The 26,406-nt window shown below is 45.7% G+C and overlaps 1 protein-coding gene across 3 annotated transcripts; it reads left to right on the top strand.

Moving 5' to 3' along the window:
- The first annotated feature begins 165 nt into the window (after positions 1-165).
- RAB7A (RAB7A, member RAS oncogene family) lies at positions 166-26,406 on the top strand. 3 transcript variants are annotated; one of them, XM_075574546.1, is made up of 7 exons: positions 192-318; positions 17,796-17,846; positions 20,482-20,556; positions 21,179-21,305; positions 23,619-23,837; positions 24,304-24,432; positions 25,000-26,406. In XM_075574546.1, the coding sequence occupies exons 3-7, from the start codon at positions 20,504-20,506 to the stop codon at positions 25,090-25,092; spliced, it is 621 nt and encodes a 206-aa protein (XP_075430661.1). In that variant the 5' UTR covers positions 192-318; positions 17,796-17,846; positions 20,482-20,503; the 3' UTR covers positions 25,093-26,406. The 3 variants fall into 3 exon arrangements, with proteins under 3 accessions (XP_075430660.1, XP_075430661.1, XP_075430662.1); XM_075574545.1 differs by lacking the exon at positions 17,796-17,846 and having other exon boundaries at positions 166-318; XM_075574547.1 differs by lacking the exons at positions 192-318; positions 17,796-17,846 and adding an exon at positions 10,248-10,367.

Here is a 26,406-nt window from a genome sequence, read left to right as displayed (position 1 = left end):
TATGCAATGTTGGCCTCGTACACTTTGTTATTCATTAACAAGCCTCAGGTAAGATGGCGGCCAGGCTGTGACACCAAAGTCACGTGACACCCTCTTCCGCCTCCTTCTCCCGTCGCCCAATAGAAAGAGAAGGGGGAAGGTTTAAGCGCGCGGGTCTGCGTCAGCACGCAGGCCTGAGGCGGTGACGTAAAGAGCCCCCACCCGTGACCGGTTGTCACTTCCGCTGGCAGAGTAGGAGGAAGTGCGAGCGGAGGAGAAGGATCAGACCGGCCCGGGACACACAGCGCAGCACCCAAGGCGGATACTGACCTGCACCGGGTGAGAGGGGGTGCGGGCACTCTACCCCCCGGGGAGCAGGAAAGGCGAGGCCCGGCTTCTCCTAACCCACTGCATTACTCCCCCTGAGTGTATCCCAGTTATCCCTGTACCGCTGCCCTCCTCGGTGATCCTCCTCCCCCTGGCATTTACCTCACCTTGTATTCTCCTAATGTATTTATCTCCGCTCCCTCACTTCTCAATCCTCCTTCCCCCCCGAATCCTCTCCCCCCCCCCAATCCTCTCCTCCCCCCCCATCCTCTCCTCCTTCCTTCCCCCCCCCCATCCTCTCCTCCCCCCCATCCTCTCCTCCCCCCCAATCCTCTCCTCCTTCCTTTCTCCCCCCCCAATCCTCTCCTCCTTCCTTTCTCCCCCCCATCCTCTCCTCCTCCTCCCCCCCCCAATCCTCTCCTCCTCCTTTCCCCCCCAATCCTCCTCCTTCCTTTCTCCCCCCCCAATCCTCCCTCCTTCCTTCCCCCCCCCCAATCCTCTCCTCCTTCCTTCTCCCCCCCCCAATCCTCTCCTCCTTCCTTCTCCCCCCCCCCAATCCTCTCCTCCTTCCTTTCTCCCCCCCCCCCAATCCTCTCCTCCTTCCTTTCTCCCCCCCCCCCAACCTCACCACCTTCCTCTCTCCCCCCCACCTCTCCTCCTCTCCCCCCCCATCCCTCCTCCTTCCTTCTCTCCCCCCCATCCTCTCCTCCTTCCTTTCTCTCCCCCCCCATCCTCTCCTCCTTCCTTTCTCCCCCCCCATCCTCTCCTCCTTCCTTTCTCTCCCCCCCATCCTCTCCTCCTTCCTTTCTCCCCCCCATCCTCTCCTCCTTCCTTCTCCCCCCCATCCTCTCCTCCTTCCTTTCTCCCCCCCATCCTCTCCTCCTTCCTTCTCCCCCCCATCCTCTCCTCCTTCCTTTCTCCCCCCCATCCTCTCCTCCTTCCTTTCTCCCCCCCCACCCTCCTCCTCCTCTCCCCCCATCCTCTCCTCCTTCCTTCTCCCCCCATCCTCTCCTCCTTCCTCTCTCCCCCCCATCCTCTCCTCCTTCCTTTCTCTCCCCCCATCCTCTCCTCCTTCCTTTCTCTCCCCCCATCCTCTCCTCCTTCCTTTCTCTCCCCCATCCTCTCCTCCTTCCTTTCTCTCCCCCCCATCCTCTCCTCCTTCCTTTCTCTCCCCCCCCCATCCTCTCCTCCTTCCTTTCTCTCCCCCCCCCATCCTCTCCTCCTTCCTTCTCTCCCCCCCCCATCCTCTCCTCCTTCCTTTCTCTCCCCCCCCCATCCTCTCCTCCTTCCTTTCTCTCTCCCCCCCCATCCTCTCCTCCTTCCTTTCTCTCTCCCCCCCCCATCCTCTCCTCCTTCCTTTCTCTCTCCCCCCCCCATCCTCTCCTCCTTCCTTTCTCTCTCCCCCCCCCCATCCTCTCCTCCTTCCTTTCTCTCTCCCCCCCCCATCCTCTCCTCCTTCCTTTCTCTCTCCCCCCCCCCATCCTCTCCTCCTTCCTTTCTCTCTCCCCCCCCCCCCATCCTCTCCTCCTTCCTTCTCTCTCCCCCCCCCCCCATCCTCTCCTCCTTCCTTTCTCTCTACCCCCCCCATCCTCTCCTCCTTCCTTTCTCTCTCCCCCCCCATCCTCTCCTCCTTCCTTTCTCTCTCCCCCCCCCATCCTCTCCTCCTTCCTTTCTCTCTCCCCCCCCCATCCTCTCCTCCTTCCTTTCTCTCTCCCCCCCCCCATCCTCTCCTCCTTCCTTTCTCTCTCCCCCCCCCATCCTCTCCTCCTTCCTTTCTCTCTCCCCCCCCCATCCTCTCCTCCTTCCTTTCTCTCCCCCCCCCCATCCTCTCCTCCTTCCTTTCTCTCTCCCCCCCCCATCCTCTCCTCCTTCCTTTCTCTCCCCCCCCCATCCTCTCCTCCTTCCTTTCTCTCCCCCCCATCCTCTCCTCCTTCCTTTCTCTCCCCCCCATCCTCTCCTCCATCCTTTCTCTCCCCCCCATCCTCTCCTCCTTCCTTTCTCTCCCCCCATCCTCTCCTCCTTCCTTTCTCTCCCCCCCATCCTCTCCTCCTTCCTTTCTCTCCCCCCCCATCCTCTCCTCCTTCCTTTCTCTCCCCCCCCATCCTCTCCTCCTTCCTTTCTCTCTCCCCCCCATCCTCTCCTCCTTCCTTTCTCTCCTCCCCCCCCATCCTCTCCTCCTTCCTTTCTCTCCCCCCCCATCCTCTCCTCCTTCCTTTCTCTCCCCCCCCCCATCCTCTCCTCCTTCCTTTCTCTCCCCCCCCCCCATCCTCTCCTCCTTCCTTTCTCTCCCCCCCCCCCCATCCTCTCCTCCTTCCTTTCTCTCCCCCCCCATCCTCTCCTCCTTCCTTTTTCTCCCCCCCATCCTCTCCTCCTTCCTTTTTCTCCCCCCCCATCCTCTCCTCCTCCCTTTCCCCCCCCATCCTCTCCTCCTTCCTTTCCCCCCCCCATCCTCTCCTCCTTCCTTTTTCTCCCCCCCCATCCTCTCCTCCTTCCTTTTTCTCCCCCCCCCCATCCTCTCCTCCTTCCTTTTTCTCCCCCCCCCATCCTCTCCTCCTTCCTTTCCCCCCCATCCTCTCCTCCTTCCTTTCCCCCCCCCCATCCTCTCCTCCTTCCTTTTTCTCCCCCCCCCATCCTCTCCTCCTTCCTTTTTCTCCCCCCCCCATCCTCTCCTCCTTCCTTTTTCTCCCCCCCCCATCCTCTCCTCCTTCCTTTTTCTCCCCCCCCCCCCCATCCTCTCCTCCTTCCTTTCCCCCCCCATCCTCTCCTCCTTCCTTTCCCCCCCCATCCTCTCCTCCTTCCTTTTCTCCCCCCCCCCCATCCTCTCCTCCTTCCTTTTTCTCCCCCCCCCCATCCTCTCCTCCTTCCTTTCTCTCCCCCCCATCCTCTCCTCCTTCCTTTCTCTCCTCCCCCCCCCATCCTCTCCTCCTTCCTTTCTCTCCCCCCCCCCCATCCTCTCCTCCTTCCTTTCTCTCCTCCCCCCCATCCTCTCCTCCTTCCTTTCTCTCCTCCCCCCCCATCCTCTCCTCCTTCCTTTCTCTCCCCCCCCCATCCTCTCCTCCTTCCTTTCTCTCCCCCCCCCCCCATCCTCTCCTCCTTCCTTTCTCTCCCCCCCCCCCCCATCCTCTCCTCCTTCCTTTCTCTCCCCCCCCCCCCCATCCTCTCCTCCTTCCTTTCTCTCACCCCCCCCCCCATCCTCCTCCTTCCTTTCTCTCCCCCCCCCATCCTCTCCTCCTTCCTTTCTCTCCCCCCCCATCCTCTCCTCCTCCCTCCTCCTCCCCCCAACCCCCCATTGGTCTTAACTAATAATGTGTCTTGCACTTGTTACTTTTTTTTTTTTTTGTTTAAAGTTAAAATCTAAAATGATACAGATGAGGCATCATGTTTGTATTTGTCAGGAATCCTCAAACAGACCTAGTAAAACATTGGCTGTGTATCAACACATCTGGGTTGCCAAATGTAGTTATTTATAAGAAATGATTTTGTACTAAAGAATGTCAGGCATGCTACATTTAACCCATTCAAAGCCAGAGATGCTTGCAACACTGCACAGCATTGCTGGCAGGTCAGTCTTTAACGTTAAGTATACAGGGATTTCATCTTGGTGTGCAGGCTGTGGAGTGTTCTTTATCCTTGGCCTACTGCATCTACATTCACTATTTCCCTTTCTGCATTGTCTCCCTGCTGCTCTGTTGGGGGGGAGGAGGGAGTTGGCTGATGCTTTGTCTGGTTCTGCTGTGTACAGATGAGCCCGAGGTGAGATGGAGGCAGCTCTGTAAAGTCTCCTCCTGGCAGTAGATGCCAAACGCTGGGATGTGTTTTGGGTTGAGATACTTTCCCGTCTCTTAAAATCCACTTTGTTCTTGGAGACTCACTGGTGTCCCATGACACAATATCTATGGTTGTCTTTCATAACTTCCTGATATCATGTCTTTCATTAACAAACTACTTTTTTTTTTTCTTCTATGAATGGGTAAATTGCAAGTCGCAGTTTGGCCGATTATGTAGGACATTTTAACAGTTTTATTATGCAGAACAGGGTTTTCTACATGTATTAAGGACAGTGTTCCATCTGGTTTGTTTCTGGAGATCAATATGAACAGCTGCCTTTCTTTTGTATGGTAAGAAACCATTCGTAATTAATGAAATTGTTTCATTGTCCTATTTATTTAGACACGGCCAAGGCAATCCATTCGTGTCTGAAGTAAGACTTGGCCAGTTAGTGACACATTTCCTGCGATAAGCATGTTGTGCAATGCTGACTGGCTGGCTATTATTGGAATCCTTCATGATTACTATTTGCTGTATTTTAATGTGTTGATGATAAACCTCAGCCATTTTTGTATGTGGGAGATTTGTGCTTGGAAAAGTTTAACAATCCATTCAAAGTTTAATAACGGTGTTTGCTTCTCTTGTGATGTCATGTAATGCTCTTAATGTCAAAGGTAATTGTATTCTGCGGGAGTAGAGTTGGTGAATCCCCGGTGTGTGCATTTGGATGCGTTACTTTATCGCCTTGTGCCGTGGACACCAAAATGTGGTGGTTGGCTTTTCCTGCAAAATTCAGCACTGCGCTGCATACACAATAGGGTGAAACGGGAGTGGTCAAGGTCATTTGAACCCAAGTAGTACTGTATGTCAGTTCACGTGCGGATGAGCTTACTTCTGGTTACTGCGGTGTGAAACCACTGCCTTGTGCGTGATCATTTTAGAATAGCTGATGAGCCCAGGCTGGGTATGTTGAATGGAAACCACTGGAGAACACCCCTGTTTAGATGTCACAAAGCACATCAAAGACAACATTGTGGGGTGATTTAAATGTCATCCCCAAATAAACCAGGTTACACGTGCAAGAAAGTACATTAATATACTATCATTTTGTTCAACCCTTTGTTTTGCCATGTGATATGATCGGCCAACTTATCTGCAGTTTTAATAATTTAAGTGGAGCATGTGAAATATTTCTGTCTTGGAAGCTGGGTTAACAGATTGTTCAGAATTGGTTCTCAGGAACGACTTTCTCTGTACTTTTTCTAGAACCATCACATGTTTAAAATGGCACAATGTCTGTGCTGCATGCAGTTGGTAGAAAGAGGAATTTGTCAAATTACTAGAAGTCTGTAGGTGGTCTAATGTTTAGTTTTTTTCAAATTACTAGTCTTGGTCTTTTATGAAAACTAGAATTAAAAAAAAAACCCCAATGACAAGGTTTCTTTTAATTTTGCCACAGGTGATAAACATATTGTTTTTCATCAACTGCAGGGGCCACACCTCTTCCATCACTGGAATTGGAGCCCTAAAGGTTATAATGTGAGTTAAATATTCTAGCTATTGTATTCTAGAGAAAATGGTCCGATATGTGCCAGGTGAGGACTCCGTCAACACCTGTCCCCTATTTCATATGCTGTGAATGTCATCCTCTGTTTAGGAAACTTTTATTTGGAAGGAGCAGTCATTTTCTCAAACAAAGGGAACATGATTTGCCAGTATATTAGAGGCAGTCTGTGCAAATATATATTGTTTTAATATATGCAGCCTTTGATTACTTTTTTTTTTTTTTTTATAAATATTGAGAAATAATTACCTAAACTGCCTTTTTGGTGTTTTTTGTTTTCCTGTGATCGATCAGCAAACATTCTGCTTCCTAGGGTTCACTAAATGATTTGCCTTTCAGTTTCAGTCATTCCTTCAGTCAGTGTAACTCAGCAGCAACAATGCATTCTTATATTAGTAAAATGACATTGCCTGTTTGCAGCTCAAGCTGTTGGGAATATTGGCAACACATTATCAAACAAGAACGTTGCAAATATATTGCACTGCTGGGGAGGTGTGCTAACCTGCTATACAAATCAAAGGATGCGCAGTATATCAAAACATAAAAAATGGCATTGAATTAAAAAATAATAATAATGTATGTATCCTAATAGAGCGGTGCGCAAACTGGGGGGCGCGGGCGGTTGCAGAGGCCCTGCACTCTTCCCCGAGGATGCCAGGTGACCGTGCGAGGCCTCTGCAACATCTACTTACCGGGATTCAGCCGGCTTGTGCTCACGTCGCCATGACAACGTGGAGTCAAATGACGCTGTGGGGTCACATGACCCTCATTTGTCGCCGGGTCACTCGGGAGGGGGGGCGCGAGTGCAGGGACAGACGAGGGAAATTTTGCACGCCCCTGCTCTAATACTACATATGTGATTTATGTAAACACATGTAGCATATTGCATGGATTGATCACCTTAAACAGGGGATCTATTTAAGCACATACTAAATTAATATTCTGCAAAGGGAGTTGGTTATCTGTTAGTCCTTGCTGGACTAATATGGTAGGTGTTTGCTTCTGGGATTTCTTGAGCATGGTATATGTGACATATTCTTGTAGGCTTCTTTGTTTCACACATGCGGTCCCTCCCTTGTGACTATATCAGCTGATAAGCCACATGATTCTGCATACAATAATTAAGGAGTCTTGGTTTTTTTGGGCTAGTAAAGCCTGCCTGTATTATCCAGCCACAGCAATGGATTTGCCGGACAGACTAACACTATTGCTCAGTAATCCGCCTTTTGTATGTGGTTTTATTTTGCTTTGTTTCATCTAAGAAATTAAGGGAAGGTGAGAGGTTTCAGATGTATTTTAGTATCCTCAGAAGAGGAATAGGTTTTTTTTTTTAAATCTTTGATTTTACATAAGTAAACGGGTCATAATGGAATGTCTGCGTTTAACGGTTATGAAGTTGTAATTTGGATGTCAATAAGACTTAATGAAGTGGATGAAATATGCCTTCTCTTCAGGCTTAGTGTTCTCAATGTGTAGTGATCCTATACTAGAGCAAGACAAATGCTCTCCCTACCTAATGCAAAACCCTATGACCAGTAGTTCCAAATATTTTCTAACTGGAGCCCCACCCCAAAAGCACTTGTTGCATTTTGAGACCTTTATTCTGCATTCGATGCACAAGATGAGAAGTTTGGTCCCATATCATTTCCTAGCTAAAAGTATAATTTGACAGTGGGATTTAAGTGGGTAATTTATGGAACAACACAGCCTATCTTTTTGAGAATCTTGCTCTGTTACCAAGTCCTGCTTTGTCACACTGTCTCCCATTGTGTATATATTCCTAGTTGGAAACCCCTGTTTGATATCTGGCCTTTTGACTTCTTTGCACAGTAAGGTTCCCTTCCAATCTCAAATGTGTTAAATTCTCTGTTTTTACCTATGATGCCTTTTGTGGAGAAGTGAACTACTTTACAAAACAGTGTTTATACCACAGGGATGTAAAGTAGCCGTCCACGTTGGGATTTAATTTACAGTTAAATGTATTTTCCGGCATCTGAGTGTGTATTGCTTCAGGAATAGAATACTCACAAGACTGTTCATCATTCATCCTAATAGGACTCAAATTCTTTGAAAGGATTGTGTGCTCGATTCCAGTGGTGGCACCGCCAGGGGCATCAAAGATTGGAATTTTGTAAGAGCCTCTATAACCGTGTCTACATCTGTAAATTCACATCGCCATAACCTGGAATGTGGTTTATATATTCCTCATACTATTCCAAGATGAATGTGACTTGAGACGTGTGCCAGATGGAGTTGGCATTAGCAGGTGAAAACATCTTTCATTTGTACTTATGAACTGTTAAAATCAAGCTATTTGTTAGTATCGCATGTAAAGGTGCAATCCCACTTAGACGTACTGAAAATAACATTTTGCATTCGCCTCCCTAATCAATTTTAACCATGCTAAAAGCAGAGTTGGCTGCTTAAAAAAATTATTGGGGGTGAATTTGTTTACAAGCTGAATCTTGTTTCAATGGTAGTGGGTGCCAATGGGTTAAGCTTCACCCCATAGCTGAGGACAAAACTTCTACCTGTGATTACCCTAGATGTATATCCCAGGTAGATTTTCTGTCCAACTTAGCTGAAGTAGTTTAAAGATTTTGGTCTTCCTTGACTGCCTTTGGTAGTCGATCTAGGGGACTTCATGCCTCGTTGTTCCTCATTCCCGGATGTCCCACACTTAACTCCAAGCAGTTGCCTGTCCGTGGAGGTGATGTGACTGCTATGCTGCAGAAGACTGCTAAGGTAGCCAGATGGATGGGGGTTGAATGCGCATTTCCCTGCCACTGTTCGTGTGTCAGTCTCGCGGGATGTTGTGCTAACGGGACCATTGGGGCATTAAAAAAAATATATATATTCTGATGTTACAAGGTTGGTTTATCAACTTTGAAAAAAAGTCAGCTGATCCCAACAAAGCTTACAGGTTTTTGAGTACAATTCAATACTCTGCAAGGCACTGTTTTTATTCCTTGTGACAAGAGCCTAAAAATGATGGTTAAGACAGCCATAGCCGGCAACTGATTACAAGCATTGGAATGCTTCACTAATAGGCTTTTTTTTCTGCAACCATTCAAGTGGAGAAGTTGGAGATGGCACGAGTGTTTCAACAAGCTTTCCTCCATCGGTGGAACAGCCATGAGGGAAATCTGCTCCGCTAGCAGTAAAGAGTCCCTAATATGGTGGGGGTAGGACAAAAATATATACAGTGATGGTTCTCTAAAAGACCAGGAGTGGCTCACTACTGATGCAAGTGATACGGGCTTGGGTGCCCGACTCCATTCTGTTATCTCAAGGAAAACAGCCTATCTGGTGTCACGTTAGTTTGGAGGTCAGCAAGAGGTCTTATCACGATACAGGAAAATACAGCTGCAGACAACCTTCAAGAATTGCACAAGGTCCATGGACAATTGACCACCTTGACGATAAAGATTTTTGTAACCTGATTACCTCGACAAACACATCAGTTAAAATGCATGAAAGACCATCCATCCACCTACACCACAGAAAGGAGATAACGGGAAGTGCTAAGAAGTTACACCTCAGGCATGGGGGAAAATTGAATACGTATGATGTAAGAAAGATGTATTGTTTTCTTAGGCCTGGTCCCCGCTGGCTACTGCAGCGCCCGCTGTGGCGGACGCTGCAGGGACGAGAGCCCTCCCCTCAATGGTGCCGGGCCCGCTGCGAGGGGGGGGCCACAGCGCTGTGGCGAGTTGCTCCTGCTCTCCATAGAATTGAGAGCAGGACTCGCGACGGAGCGCTAAGCCATGCCCCCCCGGCGGTTCAGCCAATGAGGGCGAACCTTCCGGGTGACGTCATGGCCGCTCCCCCGCCATGCCCTTCCCGGTCTCTCTTCCTGCAGCTCACTGCAGACCGGGAATCGGCTGCACGCGCCGCCAGTCTCGCGGGCGCGCATGCAGCGGAGGTACTGGGGCCTCAGCCTTAGGCTAGGTGCTGCAGGGGCAAGAACCGCCCCTCAATGGGGCCCACTAACTACCTTGGCCGTCACGCTGTGCGAACAGATTTCCCTGAATACAGAAATCTGTGCTCACCACTCGCGATGGAGCGCTGGCCATGCCCCGGAAGGTAAGCCTATGAGGGTGAACCTGCCGGGTGACATCATGGCTGTGCCCCCTGCCACGCTCTCCCCTGTTTTTCCCCCTGCAGCTCACCGGGGATCTCGGCTGCACGCGCTGCCTGCCTGGCAGGCACATGTGCCGCGCCAACTCCGGGACCTGTGTGTTCTCCTGACACTGACAACACTATTTTACTAATTGTGCTGTTAAATAAGTTATCTTGAGAAATGTCTCCATGTCAAACTCCTTCCTTCAGTTTGTTTTGTTAGAAATAGGAAGCAACTTGAACATTTGGTCAGACAACTGAACACTGGTGAACTTCACAAGGAAAAGTCTTTCTGCAAGAAATATCCCCCCCAATTTATTATCATCCCATGGCTCATTCTAATCTTATCAAGGGCGATGTGGGGAGTGGCTCACCCAATGCAAGCCCTCGATCAGGCGAGTGAGCAGCCAGAGGAAATCCAACCCCTCAGGTCTCTGCTCACAACATGTTTACAAACTAACTTGACAAAACATTTTAAAGATCCTTTTTAGGTGTCGTCTTTGGCTAAAAAGGCATCAATCACCCAGATGTTCAAAGGGTTGCATGTCACCTTGTGACTAGCCGGGTATGCCCCTGACTCGAGGGTCCTCGTTCTTCATGAAATAAGGTAACTCAATACCACAGTGTATGCCTGCACAAGACAATTGATGGGGCTATTCCAGTGCGTAGCTGGGGTTAGAGCTAGCTGGGATTGTGTTCTTCCAGTGCGTAGCTGGGGTTAGAGCTAGCTGGGATTGTGTTCTTCCAGTGCGTAGCTGGGGTTAGAGCTAGCTGGGATTGTGTTCTTTCAGTGCGTAGCTGGGATTGTGTTCTTTCAGTGCGTAGCTGGGATTGTGTTCTTTCAGTGCGTAGCTGGGGTTAGAGCTAGCTGGGATTGTGTTCTTTCAGTGCGTAGCTGGGATTGTGTTCTTTCAGTGCGTAGCTGGGGTTAGAGCTAGCTGGGATTGTGTTCTTCCAGTGCGTAGCTGGGATTGTGTTCTTTCAGTGCGTAGCTGGGGTTAGAGCTAGCTGGGATTGTGTTCTTCCAGTGCGTAGCTGGGATTGTGTTCTTCCAGTGCGTAGCTGGGATTGTGTTTTCAGTGCGTAGCTGGGGTTAGAGCTAGCTGGGATTGTGTTCTTTCAGTGCGTAGCTGGGATTAGAGCTAGCTGGGATTGTGTTCTTTCAGTGCGTTGCTGGGATTGTGTTCTTTCAGTGCGTGGCTGGGATTGTGTTGTTTCAGTGCGTAGCTGGGATTGTGTTCTTTCAGTGCGTAGCTGGGATTGTGTTCTTTCAGTGCGTAGCTGGGGTTAGAGCTAGCTGGGATTGTGTTCTTTCAGTGCGTAGCTGGGATTGTGTTCTTTCAGTGCGTAGCTGGGGTTAGAGCTAGCTGGGATTGTGTTCTTTCAGTGCGTAGCTGGGATTGTGTTCTTTCAGTGCGTAGCTGGGGTTAGAGCTAGCTGGGATTGTGTTCTTTCAGTGCGTGCTGATTTGAATGAAGAAATGGAGGTCAGATGAGCAACTAGAACAAGTACACAAACGGACACGGAGATGTGGAAGATGGCAGTAATTAATACTATTAACTTTTCCGGTGCCTGCATGGTAGACTGCAAACTAGCTATCCCCAATAGCAGTGGTTTAAATTCTTCAGTCATTTGAAGAAGGCGACCCTTGGTTTGTGGTGATCTGACAGTTTCCTTCCTTCTACTCCTTCTCCCCCCGCCCTTCCAAAAAAACAAAAGGGTCTCATAGTCTGGCAGTTTTGATTTTAATAGTTCACAAACATTAATGCTGCAGGGGTGGTACATTTCTCACTGTTCACTACTGCATGTATCAGTGATAAGTATATTAAGGATGTTTGGGTATCATGGCTATTTGCATGGTGTGATCTGTGCGGACCTGTTGTGCATTCTGTAGTTTGATTTTAAAGTGGCAATCCTGCTTACCTGAGAAAATAAGAGTCTTCTGTTGTCACCGATCTAATGCAATATTTTAGCGTTCAAGCATCAATGTGGCATATTTAGAGTTCTTGTTGTGGTCTGAATTTTAAAATGCATTTCTTCAGGGCCGCTACATTCTTGCTGTACTACATCATACCTTTTTTTTTGCCCCCCTTTAATTAACCGGCCATGTTGAAAAGCTGACTGCTTGAGCGTGCGTTGAAGCGGAGCAGGCGCAGTGCACTTACACTGGTACATGGGAGGAGAGCTACGTAGCAACAATGCAGTGCAGAAAAAACATGACCACAAAAGCTTCAAATACACCAAATAATACATTCCCTCTGTGTCCTTGATATTAAATGTAAGTACATGCTAGGAGACCAATCCGTTAAGTCTGAGATTCACTGTAGTGCTTTAAGACTGGACACCTTATACAGCCTTGTAAACTGGAGTTATGTCCTAATATATATATATATATAGATGTTAAAAAAATAAAAAAAAAGTGCGGTCTTAAATGTGATTTTATTGTAAAATTGCTTCTCAGCCCAGTTATCTTAGTGTTTGTTAAAATCTTTAAGGAACCTTATTAGATTGGGAAATTCTGAGGAACCCCAACCCTCTCAGATAATCTGAGATCAGATGCATTGTAAGGAACCCCAACCCTCTCTAATAGTGCATCTGAGATCAGATGCATGGTAATTTTCAAATGACCTTAAAACTGCAGGAAACCCTTTAGGGATCCCCACAGAACCCCTGTTGAAAACCCCGGCTCGATGTTTAATGAGGCAAAAAACTTTGTAAGGTTTGTTGATTTTAAATGGATTTCATAAATTATACTTCAAGGTGCAGTCCCACTTAGGAGTAAAGTAATGTCTATTCAAGCTTTAATTTTAGAACCCAGGATATTGCCTTAAAATTCATATATTTGGCACAAACCAGTCAAAGGCATAGCCATGTACCAATAGAAACATTTTTTGTATCTTCAGTTAGAGCAGCAATTCCGGCTACTTTTTAATATTTTATTAAGGGTATTGTGAAGTTGACCCCAGCTAACACAACACCCTGGTTCCCAAGATACCTTCCTGCAAAGTTACCCAATGTCTCCCCCTCACCCCCGGGGTAACAAAATGGACGGTTAAATCTTGCTTGTCCCACGAGCCAATAAGAAGCTGTAACATAATACACTAAGGCTTCCTATTGGATGGGTATTGAAATCACCGGGGAAAGCCAGGATGTAATGAATGTAACTGCCCCGATAGGTGTATCTGCAACCAAGGTGGTCCTGAAAATAACACTGGCACTGCGGGACCTTTCGGTTCCAATCCTAAATAAACCACACTGACAAATTTTATATTTAACACAATTTCCAATGTTTGGTGACTGCCATGCATCGCTATAAGGCCTGGGACCCGCTGCGGGCGGCTGCACGGGCTTTCCCCACCAGCAGGGGAATCCTCCCGAGCCGGTCCCGGTCCCCCCTGGCTGCACAGCTCACTACGCGCTGTGACGCGTCAGCCGCTAGGGGATACAAGAGAATTGTAATCCCTAGCTTCGACGCGTCACGTGGTGTGGCTGTGAGCCAATGAGGAGGGGAGGCTTCGGGAGGAGGAGAGGCTTCGGGGAGGAGTGCCTGCCTGTGTGTGTGTGTGTATGAGTGTGTTGCTTGTGATTACTTCCATCAGCAGCCCGTCGAGGGAGGGGGGGAGTAGCGGGTCCCTCCGCTCAAGCCACGCCCCCCTCCTGCTCAAGCCGCCCACCTCCCGCTCCGACTCCCGCTCCCTACAGACCGCATATCGCGGTCTGTGTATGTCAGCGCCCCGCCTGTCTGCAGTGCGGGAGCGCTGACGGAGGGAGCGGGGCCTTAGCCTTACACAACGCTTCATTCTTGTTTTTACTTGGTGTCCTGTTTGTAATCTGACAATCCAAAACCTTTTCTGTCCTGCAAATACCAAGTCCCAAGATTGGGGAGCATTTCCCATGAAATGGAGTTTCAAACTCCACTGAAAGTTGACAAGGAATTGGGACTATTTCATGAGACTCTCACTTTTTCTCCATCTAATAAATTCTGTCTTTCTCCTTGATTAGAGCATGACGGTCATACTTTTTACGTAGAGTGAACGAATTGTAAAGTTCATTTTATTACCAGTTCAGATACGCATGATGTTTTCAGCGAGTCAGGAGCACGTGGTGTGTATATAATACTGAGGGTGGAGTGACTCAGTTGGACTGGGATTCAGCCAGAAGCAGAAATATATATTTGCTTTCGTTCTCTTGACGCAGCCTCTGTTCAAGCTGTAACAGGTAAACACCCTGGAATGTGAGCAAATCTTTTCTGGAGTAAGGAAAAAAAACACCCTTAATTCTTTCTCTAAATCACTTGTCATTGAAGTGGGAAAGCGGTTTGAGCTGTCTGAAGAGGTTTGATTTTGACATTTTCTACCTGTTTATAATAAAGTATTGTGTATTTAACATTTTGGCTTTATCCTTCAAATGCAGTATTCCAAAAATCTACATTTGTAGAGATGCCTCTTTATTTTTAACATCACGTGAGTCTCCATTGGTGAAACTTCTTCAAACATCTGGCTTTAAAAAAAATTCAAAACTTTATTTGCACTGTTTTTTATTTTTCATGTACACCGTTGATATCTGCGCTCCCCTATCTTTGAGAACGAATTCTGCTGAGTGGAGTCCCTAGACCGTCCATTTAAGTATTTTTTTTTTTTTGTTTGTTTTTTGTGTTGCATTTTCTATTTGTTTCACATCACTTTTAATGACATATTGATTTGTCAACTAATTCACTTATTGTGTGTACTTTATATACTGCCACTATTGCACTTTATTTACACTATGCACTTTCACTGCACTATTCAGTGCAATTCATTATTAGAGCGCCCACCCTTTTTGTTTTGTCACTAAAATTCACATTTAGGCCTAGATCCACATAACGGTGCTAAGCTTTAGCACACCTATACTCCCGTTCATAAGAATGGGCGTGCTAAAGTTTAATCACCCTTTTGTGGATTTGAGCCTTAAAGGTTTATACCCACTTGAGATTCGTTACATTCAATGTGTTTCAGGCCTTTAATGCAGGTAAATAGTGGTCTTTAAATAAAAAAAAATAACCTCCAGTAGGTTTATATCATCTTTAGTATTTTCTTCTGATCAGATATTTCAATGTGAATCGTTAATATAAAATTGCCTATATTTTGGAGAAATTCTTAATAGCCACCATGGTTATTTGAATGAAAGACGCTCTGCCTGTTTACATCTCCGCATTATGTTTATCCGTCCGGTAACAGCTTCTAAGGTAATCGGTCTGTACTGTACTGTATTCACTGGTATTTGTTGCTTGGCCAAACATTGTGTACACCTTTTGATCCTGGGTTAGACTTTGTTTCTAACATCACCCTTCCTGGCCTCCAGTCCCAGTTTTGTGTGTTATGCAGCCCATGTACTGCAGTGATTGCCAGCAATCAGTGAGGAATTATGAGACGTGGAAATGTTGCCTAACACACTGTCTATCGTGATCTAACTGTTGGCGTGCATTGCGCTAAGGGGTCCTCTGATATCAAGAGGGCTTCGAGAAACCTGTTGCTCACCCACTTTTAAACAATTCCTTTTTTTTTTTTTAAAGGTTAAGTCAGCTTAAAGTTTCCTCATTTAGTTTTGATGTTTTGGCACAAGACAAAAAGCCCTCCTCGTATTACTTCTAAGAAGTGTTATGGAACAACCTGAGTTCATGACCAGAATAAAACTCCTCCCTATCCGTGGGGTGATTGCATCCTCACGCAGAGGGAATGTAAAGCAACACACAATCCCATTATCTGAGTGACTCTGGCACAAGTCTGAACCTTTTTTGATAAGTCATTATTTGGAGTTTGGATGATGAAGACAAATTAATACATTATCAGTTGATTGTAAAATAACAGCAGTAGAAAATGGGTCCAAGACAGGGGATAGAAGTTAATTACAACCATGAGACCGTTAAAAATATATAAAATTAGCCACGTGTTGGTGCTGGCGCTCGCGATACGCAAGTAAACAGATGCATTTGTTTCCTCGCCCGACAGCCGGGTCACATGAGCGTTTGCCCAATGGGGGCGAACAATCTCTCGACACCATGCCCACAACATTCCCACTTCGTCGTGTCCGATTAGAGTGCACAAATTGCTGAAGCTAGAGGTGAGTGTAGCAATTAGCAGTCGCATGCCCGCACCAACCATGGACTCTGCCCAACATTATGGCAATGAAAACATCTATGGTGCACACGGGAAAGAGTGTTGCGTGCGGAGACAACTTTTGTCTTTGCCGTGTGATGGCCGGGTCACTTGAACAGTTCGTCCAATGAGGGCGAACCAGCTCCGTGACATCATGGCCACTCCCCCAAAACGCTCAATCGTGCCTAGCTACAGTCCAGGAATTGTCCCTACTGCGAGCGCTGTGACGCTTGCGTCTTGCACTCGCGAGCAGGCAGCATGGACGCGGTCTAACCGTTGCAAAGTTAAAATGTGTTCACATCACTTCAGTTTCTCAACCCATTGTGAAACAATCCAATGAAATATGTAATTGGAGCGGAAGGTGGCTGCATCTTGAAAGCCTCTTATAGGTCTGACTCCGCAGTTTATTTTCATGCACGAAGTGCTTTCAACTGAAAGTTGGTCTGCTCTTCCATTTCCCTGCAACCATTAGTCCGCAGCGACTGTTGGATTGCTCTGTTAACCTGCATTGTACTCAACTACCGGTCATTTATTTTTGCTCTGTGTGCGTAGTGTAAAACTAAAAGCAGCTGTTTGTAGTTAAAAGAATTAAAGTTGTCAAGTGTGTCCATGCAGAGTGTTAATTCTGAGCGTGTAAATCTGCACTTTGTGAGATGGTTTTACTTCCCACAAGTATTTTGTAATGTTGAGCTATTAAAAGTTCCGTAGGAGTGAAAACTGAGATCTAGTCATTTTCAACGTAGGGCAATGACCAAGTTGCACCACCCCTCCCAAAATGGCAGCACGGGTATCATGCCCTTTTGAAGTTACAAGCTCTAATGCTTACTTGAACCCCCTTCACTGACGGCAATGCATTTATAGCCCTCGGGGTTCATGTGGCTTTAAATTTTAAGATCACTTTGGGATGATGCAACTACAATACGAGCAGTTTAAAGAGGTAATCAAGCATTTAAAAAAATGTATTTTTGTAAATCTAGGCAGCCCTGGATTACCTTTAATTGAAAAAAAAATTAGCTAAACGGACGATCAGCAAAATCCTGCTTCCCAGTGTTTACTAAATGGCTGCCTTTTCAGTTTCAAATCAATCCTTCAGCCAGTGTAACTTGGTAGCTATAATGTATCCTTGTATTTCAAAGGTAACATCTATTAACGTTTACAGCTCAAACTGCTGGGAATATTGGCAACAAATTATTACAAACAGGAATGTTATAAATATATTGATTGCACTGCTGGGGAGGTGTGCTAAATCTGCTATATAGAAATAAAGATGCTCAGTATATTAAAGCTGCAGACCAGGCAATATCCTACGTGGGGTTTTTCATATTATAAATCAGTTCTGTACTGAATACTTGTAGCATTCCAAAAATAAAAACTCTGAATTACATTTTTAATGTATTATAATGTAACAAGCATTTTGTTTCTATAGCAACCATTTAGTCACATCCTCTTCTGAAACCAGCCTCCAGCACACCCCTTTTTTTTTGTGTAGCCCTGCATGACATGATCTTCCCCACAGAACTTTGCATCTTTGGTCTTCTGCTGCTCTGACAGCCATTTAGTGAACCCCCAAGCCGAATCTTCGCCGATCGATCAACAACTTGGCTAATTATCAATGCGTGGACTGTATTGATGCACATATATTAAAGGGGGGAAAAAACAGACGGCAGCTTGGGCTGCTGCTTTAAAACATTAAAAATGACAGCGTTTAATAAAAAAAAAAAATTACAAAAGCAACCATGATATACTATAAAATTTTTGATTTCTCTAAACATGTAGGGTATTGTTCCTTTAGCTCTCTAGTTCCATATATAAATAACCCTCTTATTTATTGTGCCAACTTCACACCTGGATGAATCTAGAGTGTTTGCTACATAGTAATGGAATGTTTCCCTGCTTCTTAGGCAAGTGTGTTCTTTCCACTGGACAGCTGGTCCACGTTCCTGCCTCCCTTGGTTTGTAGAGACCTTATTTTTTCAAATCTGTTTATTGAACATTTTCAGGTTTATGGGGAGGGGGGAGCATAATCTATACACAGGGGAGAAGAAAACATTACAATGAATGTTACATATTGATCAACTTTGATTTTAAAACAGTGAGTTCTGAAGCAATGATTCCCCAGCAAATTCTGAGATGCATTTTCCTGTACTATAACTGTGTATAACCGCTGTTTATGGCGAAACAGGATGACAATGCATTAACGGTTTCATTGAATGCGTTGTTACTCCACGTCTCACCATGGGAAATGGCACGTCAGCACAAATTTGGGCCAAACGCATTGTCTTTATAATCTGGCAGCAAGTTAGGAACTCCATAAACCTCCCATTACTGGGAATCTCTATCAGAAATAAACACTTTAGAGACTGCGTCAAGAGATGGCTAAAGTAAAGGTCTCGTTTGGCTTTATATAAACAAGCTGTGTTTATTTAGTAGCCTTTCTCACCCTTTGCTGTTGTACGTTCCCCTCCCTTCAATGCCAGCAACTGATTTACTGGGGAGAATCTTTTTTTTTTTTTCAAGCAAATATTTGGTTTGTTTCCTTTTTTAAATTGTACAGCAAGATCATTGCATTGTTTTATTTGTGTATATATCTAAAGGGCTATTTCTGCAATGTATATGGATCTTACAAGGTTATTACTTCAGCATTCACCGTGACACGTGCCTGGTATGGGCAACGCAGGGTTATATTGCTGTGAAAGGTTTGAGATGCATAGGGTTTGTTCATGGAATCCTCTCGCTTTGTTTACAGAGCAGTTGTTCATACACTTTTTTTTTTTTTTATTAAAATTTTTAAAAAAATTTTTTTTATAGAAAATATAATTGATTGTGGAGTAGTTCAGGACATTAACTTACATTGCAACTGCAGTCGTAACAAAACAAAGATTTCCACTCGCCTGTCTCCTAACATAACAAATATTATAAAATAAATACGGAATACGAAAGCTGTAATTCATTGACATTCTTATTAGACGCGGACATGGTCGGCGCTTAGCTGCTGACTCACGCTTGCCAGTGAGCCCCTGCAGCTGCAATGTGAGCGGCTTTAGCAGGGGCTCACGCGCGCTTCCGGAGGCGTAGCACGTACATTTTTTTTGTTTGCGCACTAAGGGGAGCAGAGGGTTGGTCACGGGAGCAGTTCGCCCAATGAGGGCGAACAAGCTCCGGGATGGCACTGGCCCGGTTACGTGACTGCTCACATCCAATGGGAGCGAGGGACTAGCCCTGCCGCCATGCCTCCGCCACACCTTTGCCCTGCCTCTGCCCCGCCCCCAAAGCGTTCTCACTACCTCGCCTGCCAGGACACAAAAGCTCCAGTTTCAGCAGGCGAGGCAGAGCAGGAGCGCTGATCAGCGCAGCACGAGGCACCGTGCCTGAAGCCTTACTGTGATTAAAGGAGCAGTCCATTTGCCTTTTTTTTTTTTTTTTTTTTTAATTAAAATTATTTTAACATGGGGTGAAAGCACATGCTTCCTGGGATACCAATCTCCAAAGGGGGTGCCGGTATATTGTGACAGGTTTTTAAAGATCACGGGCCAATAGAAAGCTGAACCTGATTAAGTCACGGCTTCCTATTGGCTCCCATGGAGCGGGAGCTTTAAAAACTCCACCATTACGTGAACCCCCTGCTAGCCAAGCAGCTACCGGCACCCTATGCAGAGGTAAAGATCTCCGGAAGCAGGTCTCCAGAACTGAAATTAATGGGGTTTAGCTCCGCGGACTCCCTGCTTCAATCCTGTTTAAAAATTTAAATATGCCGGTTGTATTGCCACTTAGACCATCCCTGACAAGGGGTGACTTGGAACGTCGCACTGCTGGCTGTTCTGGCATTGAAGGGTTGACTACAGTAGGAGAAATAAAGAGAACGGTGCTTTCTGCCAAGCTCCCATATCTCTCTCCTGCTTTAATTTCCCTCCACCCTTGTTTTTTCTAGATTCTCTCCATGGCTTTCAGTTTTCCCCTCCCCAGGTTGGCTTTTTTCTGTGCATCACCAATACTCCCATTCTCTTATAAAACCTGCCCCTTTTGCTTGGGGCTTGGAATTGACATCAGTGCTGTATTCTTGTGGCTTTGTCTGCACCTCCTTCCCTCAGCTCTGCAGTGTTCCTGCCTGCGGGCTCTGACGCACCCTTTCAGGGCAGGTCTAGGGGGGGCAACACAGGGTCCTCAGCATGCACCATCTATTCCAGACCTATACTTATTAGCGCTTTCAGTAGAGATTTATAAGGTAAGGGACTGTTCATATCCCTATGTTCCACAACAGACTAGCACCTCCTTTCGTGTAAATATAGGTGGTGCAGTTATATTACACAACTGCTGCTTTTCTTAGTAGGAACCAGTTTCTTTAAAGCAGCACTATTGCTGATCTGTTCTAATAGAAATTCCAAAGCTTGTATCTTTGGTTTAAATCTATCCTGTGATTCAAGGAAAGCATTGAAGTAGTTTTATATCCAGTGGGCTGTAAGGTACATTTTTTTGCTTCCGGTTGAAATGTTTTTCAGTCTCCCGTGGGAATCTTTATTTTGGTTTCACGGGAGAATGAAACGGTGTGCTTTTGTGGGTGTTTGCGCTAACAGACTTTATTTTTTTTAGCCCCCCCCTCTAGTTTTGAAAGATGACATCCAGGAAGAAAGTGCTGTTGAAAGTTATTATTCTGGGAGATTCTGGGTAAGTGGAAAACAAGGCAATGACCATGTCTTATGATTTTAACTAAAAAAAAAAAGTGATTCCCTTTCACTTAGTTTTTTTTTTTTTTTCACATGTTTTTATGTACTAACCTTTCCAGCACTAAAGTAACATTCTCTCTCGTGTCACTTGATTCGTTAAGTGGCAGCATGCAGTCTCTAAAGGGCCTGTGTCCAAAGTATAACAAAAATGAAATCTGTCCTCCCAATTCATTGTATGTCTTTATTTATATAGCCCCAAAAGTGTACTCGGTGCTTCACAAAATACAGTACAGGGGATTATAATACAATAAGCGCAGAAATCAGAAACTAGGACCGGAAATCCCTGCCCCATGTATTAAAAACAGTGTAAGCCTGGGCCAGGTTTATAGTACAGAGCTGAAGCTCTGACTCGCTACAAATTAGTACAAAAAAAGCATATCCCACCAGATTCTGTGAGCAGGCACGGATGCGTGATACCTCTGCACGTGGTAGGGGATTCCCAGGCAGCACTACGGTCAGCCTTGTGTACTTGTGAGGGGAGGATAGAGGCAAACAAATTCTAATTCAAGGCTCACACACATTGTGTAAAATTTTTTTTTTTTTTGTATTCTTTCCTTCTAAAGGGTTGGCAAAACCTCTCTCATGAACCAGTATGTGAATAAAAAGTTCACCAACCAGTACAAGGCGACAATAGGGGCGGACTTTCTAACCAAGGAGGTGATGGTGGATGACAGACTGGTCACCATGCAGGTACTGTGTCAGCACTAAATGTCATGGTGAAAGCCATTATTAACAAGGCATGTTTAGCAAAGGGGCGAAACCCCAACTCCGCATCCAAACGTTGCAGGACTCCAGCGACTAAAGATCTCTCCTGCTGCTGCAAAAAAAGCACATCTAACCCCATTGCTGCAGGAGGGGCCAGTAATGTGTTGAATGAGCCTCTCGCTGTGAAGGGGTAGGTTAAAAGCCCAATATAGAAACATTATATGTAACTTTACAAGTACATGTTCCCTGGTTATAGTTTCATCTCCCTTGGAAGAACAAACGGATGAGTCTGCCTCGCAGGGGCGGCCAATTCCAGTTCTCAAGGGCCACAAACGGGTCAGGTTTTAATGATACCCCTGCTTCAGCACAGGTGGGTCAGAATCACTGAACCACCTGTACTGAAGAAAAAAAGAAAACACGAGAGCGCAATGGAATAAAACTTTAATAATCCCCGATCTCGATGATAACTTCTCTGGTAGGGCATCACATCAGGCGATGAAGTATACGAAACGCGTCGCGAATTGTGTTGCTGGCTCATTTATATCATAGCCAGTACACACACACGTGTTTTTATTCCGATCACGACTACAATTACTGAAACGGACAGGCATCCTAAGGACCGCTATAGGGGGCTTCATTTCCTGCGCATGTGCGCTACGCATTCAGCCACGCTGACACTCGTGGAGGTCTGACAGCGTTACAGAGACAGCCCCAGCGCGCGGGACTGATTTCTGAGGATTGACACTGCCCCTGCAAACCTTATGTGATGCCCTACCAGAGAAGTTATCATCGAGATCGGGGATTATTAACGTTTTATTCCATTGCGCTCTTGTGTTTTCTTTTTTTCTTGGATACTTGGCATCACCGTCGGAGTTCTCCGTTGGGATCCATCTTGGAGATGGGGGAAGACACCTTGAACAACAGGAGCAGCAAAAGAACAGAGGAATTAATATTCCACATCCTTAAAGAGCAAGAGCGCGGACTGGACACTTTCCCACCTGTACTGAAGCAGGGATATCCCCAATACCTGGCCTGTTGGTGGCCTTTGAGAACTGGAATTGTCCGCCCCTGACAGGGTGCCCAGAGGCCATTGGTGGTTTGACCTAGCCCTGCTGTCTTGGCGCTGATATTGATCTAAAGAACTCTGGGTGCCGATCTGTTCTAATAGAGACCCAAATCCATCAGTGATTGGCTTAAATACAACCTAAGTGATTGAAGAAAAGCATAATTACTCCAACTCCTCTGCAGTCTTGTGAATCATTTCATTTGGTTGGTGTGGATTTTTGTATTCGTGGCAGTTTTTTTTTTTTTTTTTTTTTTTTTTCCCCCCTATAGGTATTGTATACCAGGCATATCCAATTTGCTCTTGTCAACAGGATATACAGTGACATGTAGGCTTCTCAATTGGGTTTCTAATTTATTTTGATAAATTCTTTCTTAAATACATACAGTAATTGTTAGGTAACAATCTCAGACATATGCTTGAATTAATCCTACAATTAGTGGGACCTTTGCCCTATAATCAAACACCACTACAAACAACTGACAAGCTGCAGTTGTGTGGCCTGTCGCTATCTGTGATAGTAGAAGGCCCGTAAGAGGACTTTAAATAGAAATTGTCTTTTTTTGCAGGTAGATATTTGTGCTTTAAATACAGTGGTTGTAGTGGGAAGTGCAGGGGGGTATGTAGTAGCACTCTATGAAAAGTATATACATAGTAGTCTCGTTTTTTAAAAGAGCAATCCAAGCCATTGATTTTTATTTGTGTGGGTTAAAACAGGGGGTCTCGAGCTGAACCCCCGTTAATTTCAGCTCCGGTGCTCCCCCTGCTACCAGACACGCCTGTCTCTGAATGGGGTGCCGATATCCCACTGCTTAAGCATCACAGGGATAAATAGGAAGCCAAACTTTGACGTCACGGCTTCCTATTGGGCCGCGGGAGCCACGAAGCGGACATTATGTGCTCCCTGGTAGTTGAGCAGAGCCGGCACCTACTACGGAGGGAAGTCCCAGAGCTGAAATTAACAGGGTCCAGCTCTGGAAACTCCCTGCCTCAATGCAATGTAAAAAAAAAGTTTAAAAGATCGCCAGGTTGGATTGACTTTATTTAAAGCATTGAACTCCCTTGCAATGGGGCACAGTATTGCTACATTTTCCCCGTGACTTGCGTGGTACGTTGTGTATTTTGAGGCACTGATTACACAGAGTAATACGTCTAGTTAAGCAACTTGACAGTCGAGGGTTTACATGGCCCAGCTATGAGCCTCGTACAAACTGACTTCTCTATGGCTTCTCCAGATATGGGACACAGCCGGACAGGAACGGTTCCAGTCCCTTGGCGTGGCTTTCTACCGAGGGGCTGACTGCTGTGTGCTGGTTTTCGATGTGACCGCGCCCAACACTTTTAAAACCCTCGACAGCTGGAGAGATGAATTCCTCATTCAGGCGAGCCCCAGGGATCCGGAGAACTTCCCCTTCGTTGTTCTGGGAAATAAGATAGACCTTGAGAACAGACAAGTAAGGCTCTGCATGGGATATGTAGCTTTTTTATTTATATTACAGTTCAGTGGCACCTAACCACAGACCAACACTTGTATGGTGGAGACTCTGCCCCAATATTCTTTTTAAAAGTATGGGATGCTGGAAGATCTACTTCTGATGTAGTGCGGAGGGACATTTGCCAAGCAGTGCTGTCGTAAGACCTCTTCCTGCACTGGAAGACCATGTATGGACCACTTCAGTCTAGACACTGGTTTCCTATGACCATAGCACTGCTCAGTCAATGTGGCCATGTATGTCTAAGGGCCGCGAGTGGAGGGCTTCAGTTGGGCTTCTGCACATCAGAAGGGATCAGGTGGACTCGCCCTCACGTTTGGCTTTGTGGATTAGACAGATTAACTTCACAATGGTTTAGTAGACGAGATTGGAATCAGTTTCACCCAGTGTGTAAAAATTAAACGGTGTTGTATATCTGTCCACGCAGGTCACCACAAAGCGAGCACAGGCGTGGTGCTACAGCAAAAATAACATCCCGTATTTTGAAACCAGTGCCAAGGAGGCCATTAACGTTGAACAGGCTTTTCAAACCATCGCACGGAATGCACTTAAACAGGTAGGAAGCGCATGGCTCCCCCTAGTGGCTAGTGAGGGGGTGGTGTTTTTAAATCTCCATTTTTTTTTTAAGATGTCAGACAAACATGCAGCACCTGTAATGGCAGGGAATATCCATCGCTTAAATGAGCACTATAATTAAAAAGCAAAATCTTTTTGTCCCAAGAACATACAATCCAAGTGAATCCACATATAAAACGAATATTGGGATTTGCAGTTATACACAACGTTCACTCCTATATGTCAACATTTTGGTGTAACTTTATTTCTCATTTTAACAGCATCCATTACATTTATTTTTGAATGCTTCCCAATATGCTCTTTTGCCTGTGACCGCCTGCAATCTGCCACTGCTGAACAAAGTACTGAATTTAGGGTGCAGTTACTCCCCCCCATCATATATACATATCCAGATGTGTTTAACAAGACCTGTGTGTGTGTGTGGGGTACAGATCCACCCAGTGGGTTCTCGGCCTGCAAATACAGGCGATTTAAAGCGTGCATTGTAACAAAGCGCAGGACAGCATCTCTCAGGAAGATGTTTGTAATTCTTCTCTTTCCTTCCTAGGAGACAGAGGTGGAGCTGTACAATGAATTTCCCGAGCCCATCAAACTGGACAAGAACGACCGAGCAAAGGAGGCCGAGAGCTGCAGCTGCTGAGATCGAGGGCGAAGGCGAGCGCAGAGTCCTTCACTAACCGATATCACACTTAGGCCTTCGAACACAAGACCCCCCTCTGTCCATCGTGTAAAGAATAAATAATCCCCTGCACCCTCCAGCTGCGAAACATCTGTTTATGATAGCGGTGTTTGTTTTTCCATTTGGACAGGACAGGATGGTTCCTTTCGCACCATGTCTCTGTGGACTGTACACCTATATTGGTTTAAACCTTTGTTGTGGAAGTGGGCTGCATTGTGTAGTGTTGCAGGCCCTTCTGGCAGCAAAGAGGTTAACTTAAAAGCATACATTTAAACATACGTTTATTTTGTGTCTTGTGGAGAGACTGGCAGAAATGTTCTTTTTACAGTGGTTATATGTATAATTAACCTATTACATGGTATAAAAAAAATAAACCTTTTGTTCTGTCCCATTTTGAAGGCTCTAATCACAGGCTGCATATCCCATACTCCTTTGCAAGCTCAGCACCCAGTCGCAACTAGGTTTTGAGTTTTGTATGTATCTGACGCTTGTTAATTTTAACTAATCAGAACTTTTTACAGAATCCATTTATTATGTAATGCTTCTTTAGGAAAATCTTATAGTACATGTTAATATATGCAACCAATTAAAATGTATAAATTAGTGTAAGAAAATTCTCTTTGATTTACTGAAGTATTGGAGCACGGGTGTTTAGACTGTAAAATAGACATGTTTATATTCTGCGTGCTTTGCCTGCAAAGATTGAACCGTTCAGATAAAAGCAGCTTTCTAAGTCTTGGCAAAGTTGAGCCAAAAAAAGCTGCTGCTTCATTTCATTAGGAGAGCGGTCTCGTTTACCTCCATAACTATATAAACCATTAGATCTGGAAGAGTGATGTGCATATTGGACTTTTGGATATAAGGTTAAGTTCAGGTATTATAAGTCATCTTGTTTGTTCCCCTTTTTATAACCTTCATGTCAGCAGTCTGCAGGGGAACTTTGAGCTGTAACGTCGGGGGGTACATTTTACTGGTCAACCTGTAGATTTTCAGCCCTTCCCTGTCCTGGGGTGTAATATGTTCTCTCCTTCACTGGCAGATGTAGTCTATAGAAGTCCCTTCTCTCCAACCCCACGTCCCTTAACCCTGTGCTACGGATCAGAATCAATCATTGGTATGAAACCTTTGTTTAGGTATCGCTATGTCTCTGTTCTTGCGTTCGTAGCTTGCTCCCATAATGGAATTTTTTTTCCCCAGCAGCCTACATCCTACTACGTAGTCTGGGTTCTTCTGTAAAGATGAAAATGATGCCAATAAACTTAACATGAAAAGAAA

The sequence above is a fragment of the Ascaphus truei genome, chromosome 17 (genome assembly GCF_040206685.1).
Source record: "Ascaphus truei isolate aAscTru1 chromosome 17, aAscTru1.hap1, whole genome shotgun sequence".
NCBI lineage: Eukaryota > Metazoa > Chordata > Amphibia > Anura > Ascaphidae > Ascaphus > Ascaphus truei.
The sequence above is the reverse complement of the archived record's forward strand: the minus strand, read 5'-3'. Positions and strand labels throughout refer to the sequence as shown.

Excerpts from the sequence above, each read along its gene's own strand:
- RAB7A (XM_075574545.1), top strand. The coding sequence starts at position 20,504 with ATGACATCCAGGAAGAAAGTGCTGTTGAAAGTTATTATTCTGGGAGAT. Across the intron at positions 23,838-24,303 it reads TAGACCTTGAGAACAGACAA|GTCACCACAAAGCGAGCACA; the intron begins GTAAGGCTCTGC and ends CTGTCCACGCAG. Across the intron at positions 24,433-24,999 it reads CACGGAATGCACTTAAACAG|GAGACAGAGGTGGAGCTGTA; the intron begins GTAGGAAGCGCA and ends TTTCCTTCCTAG.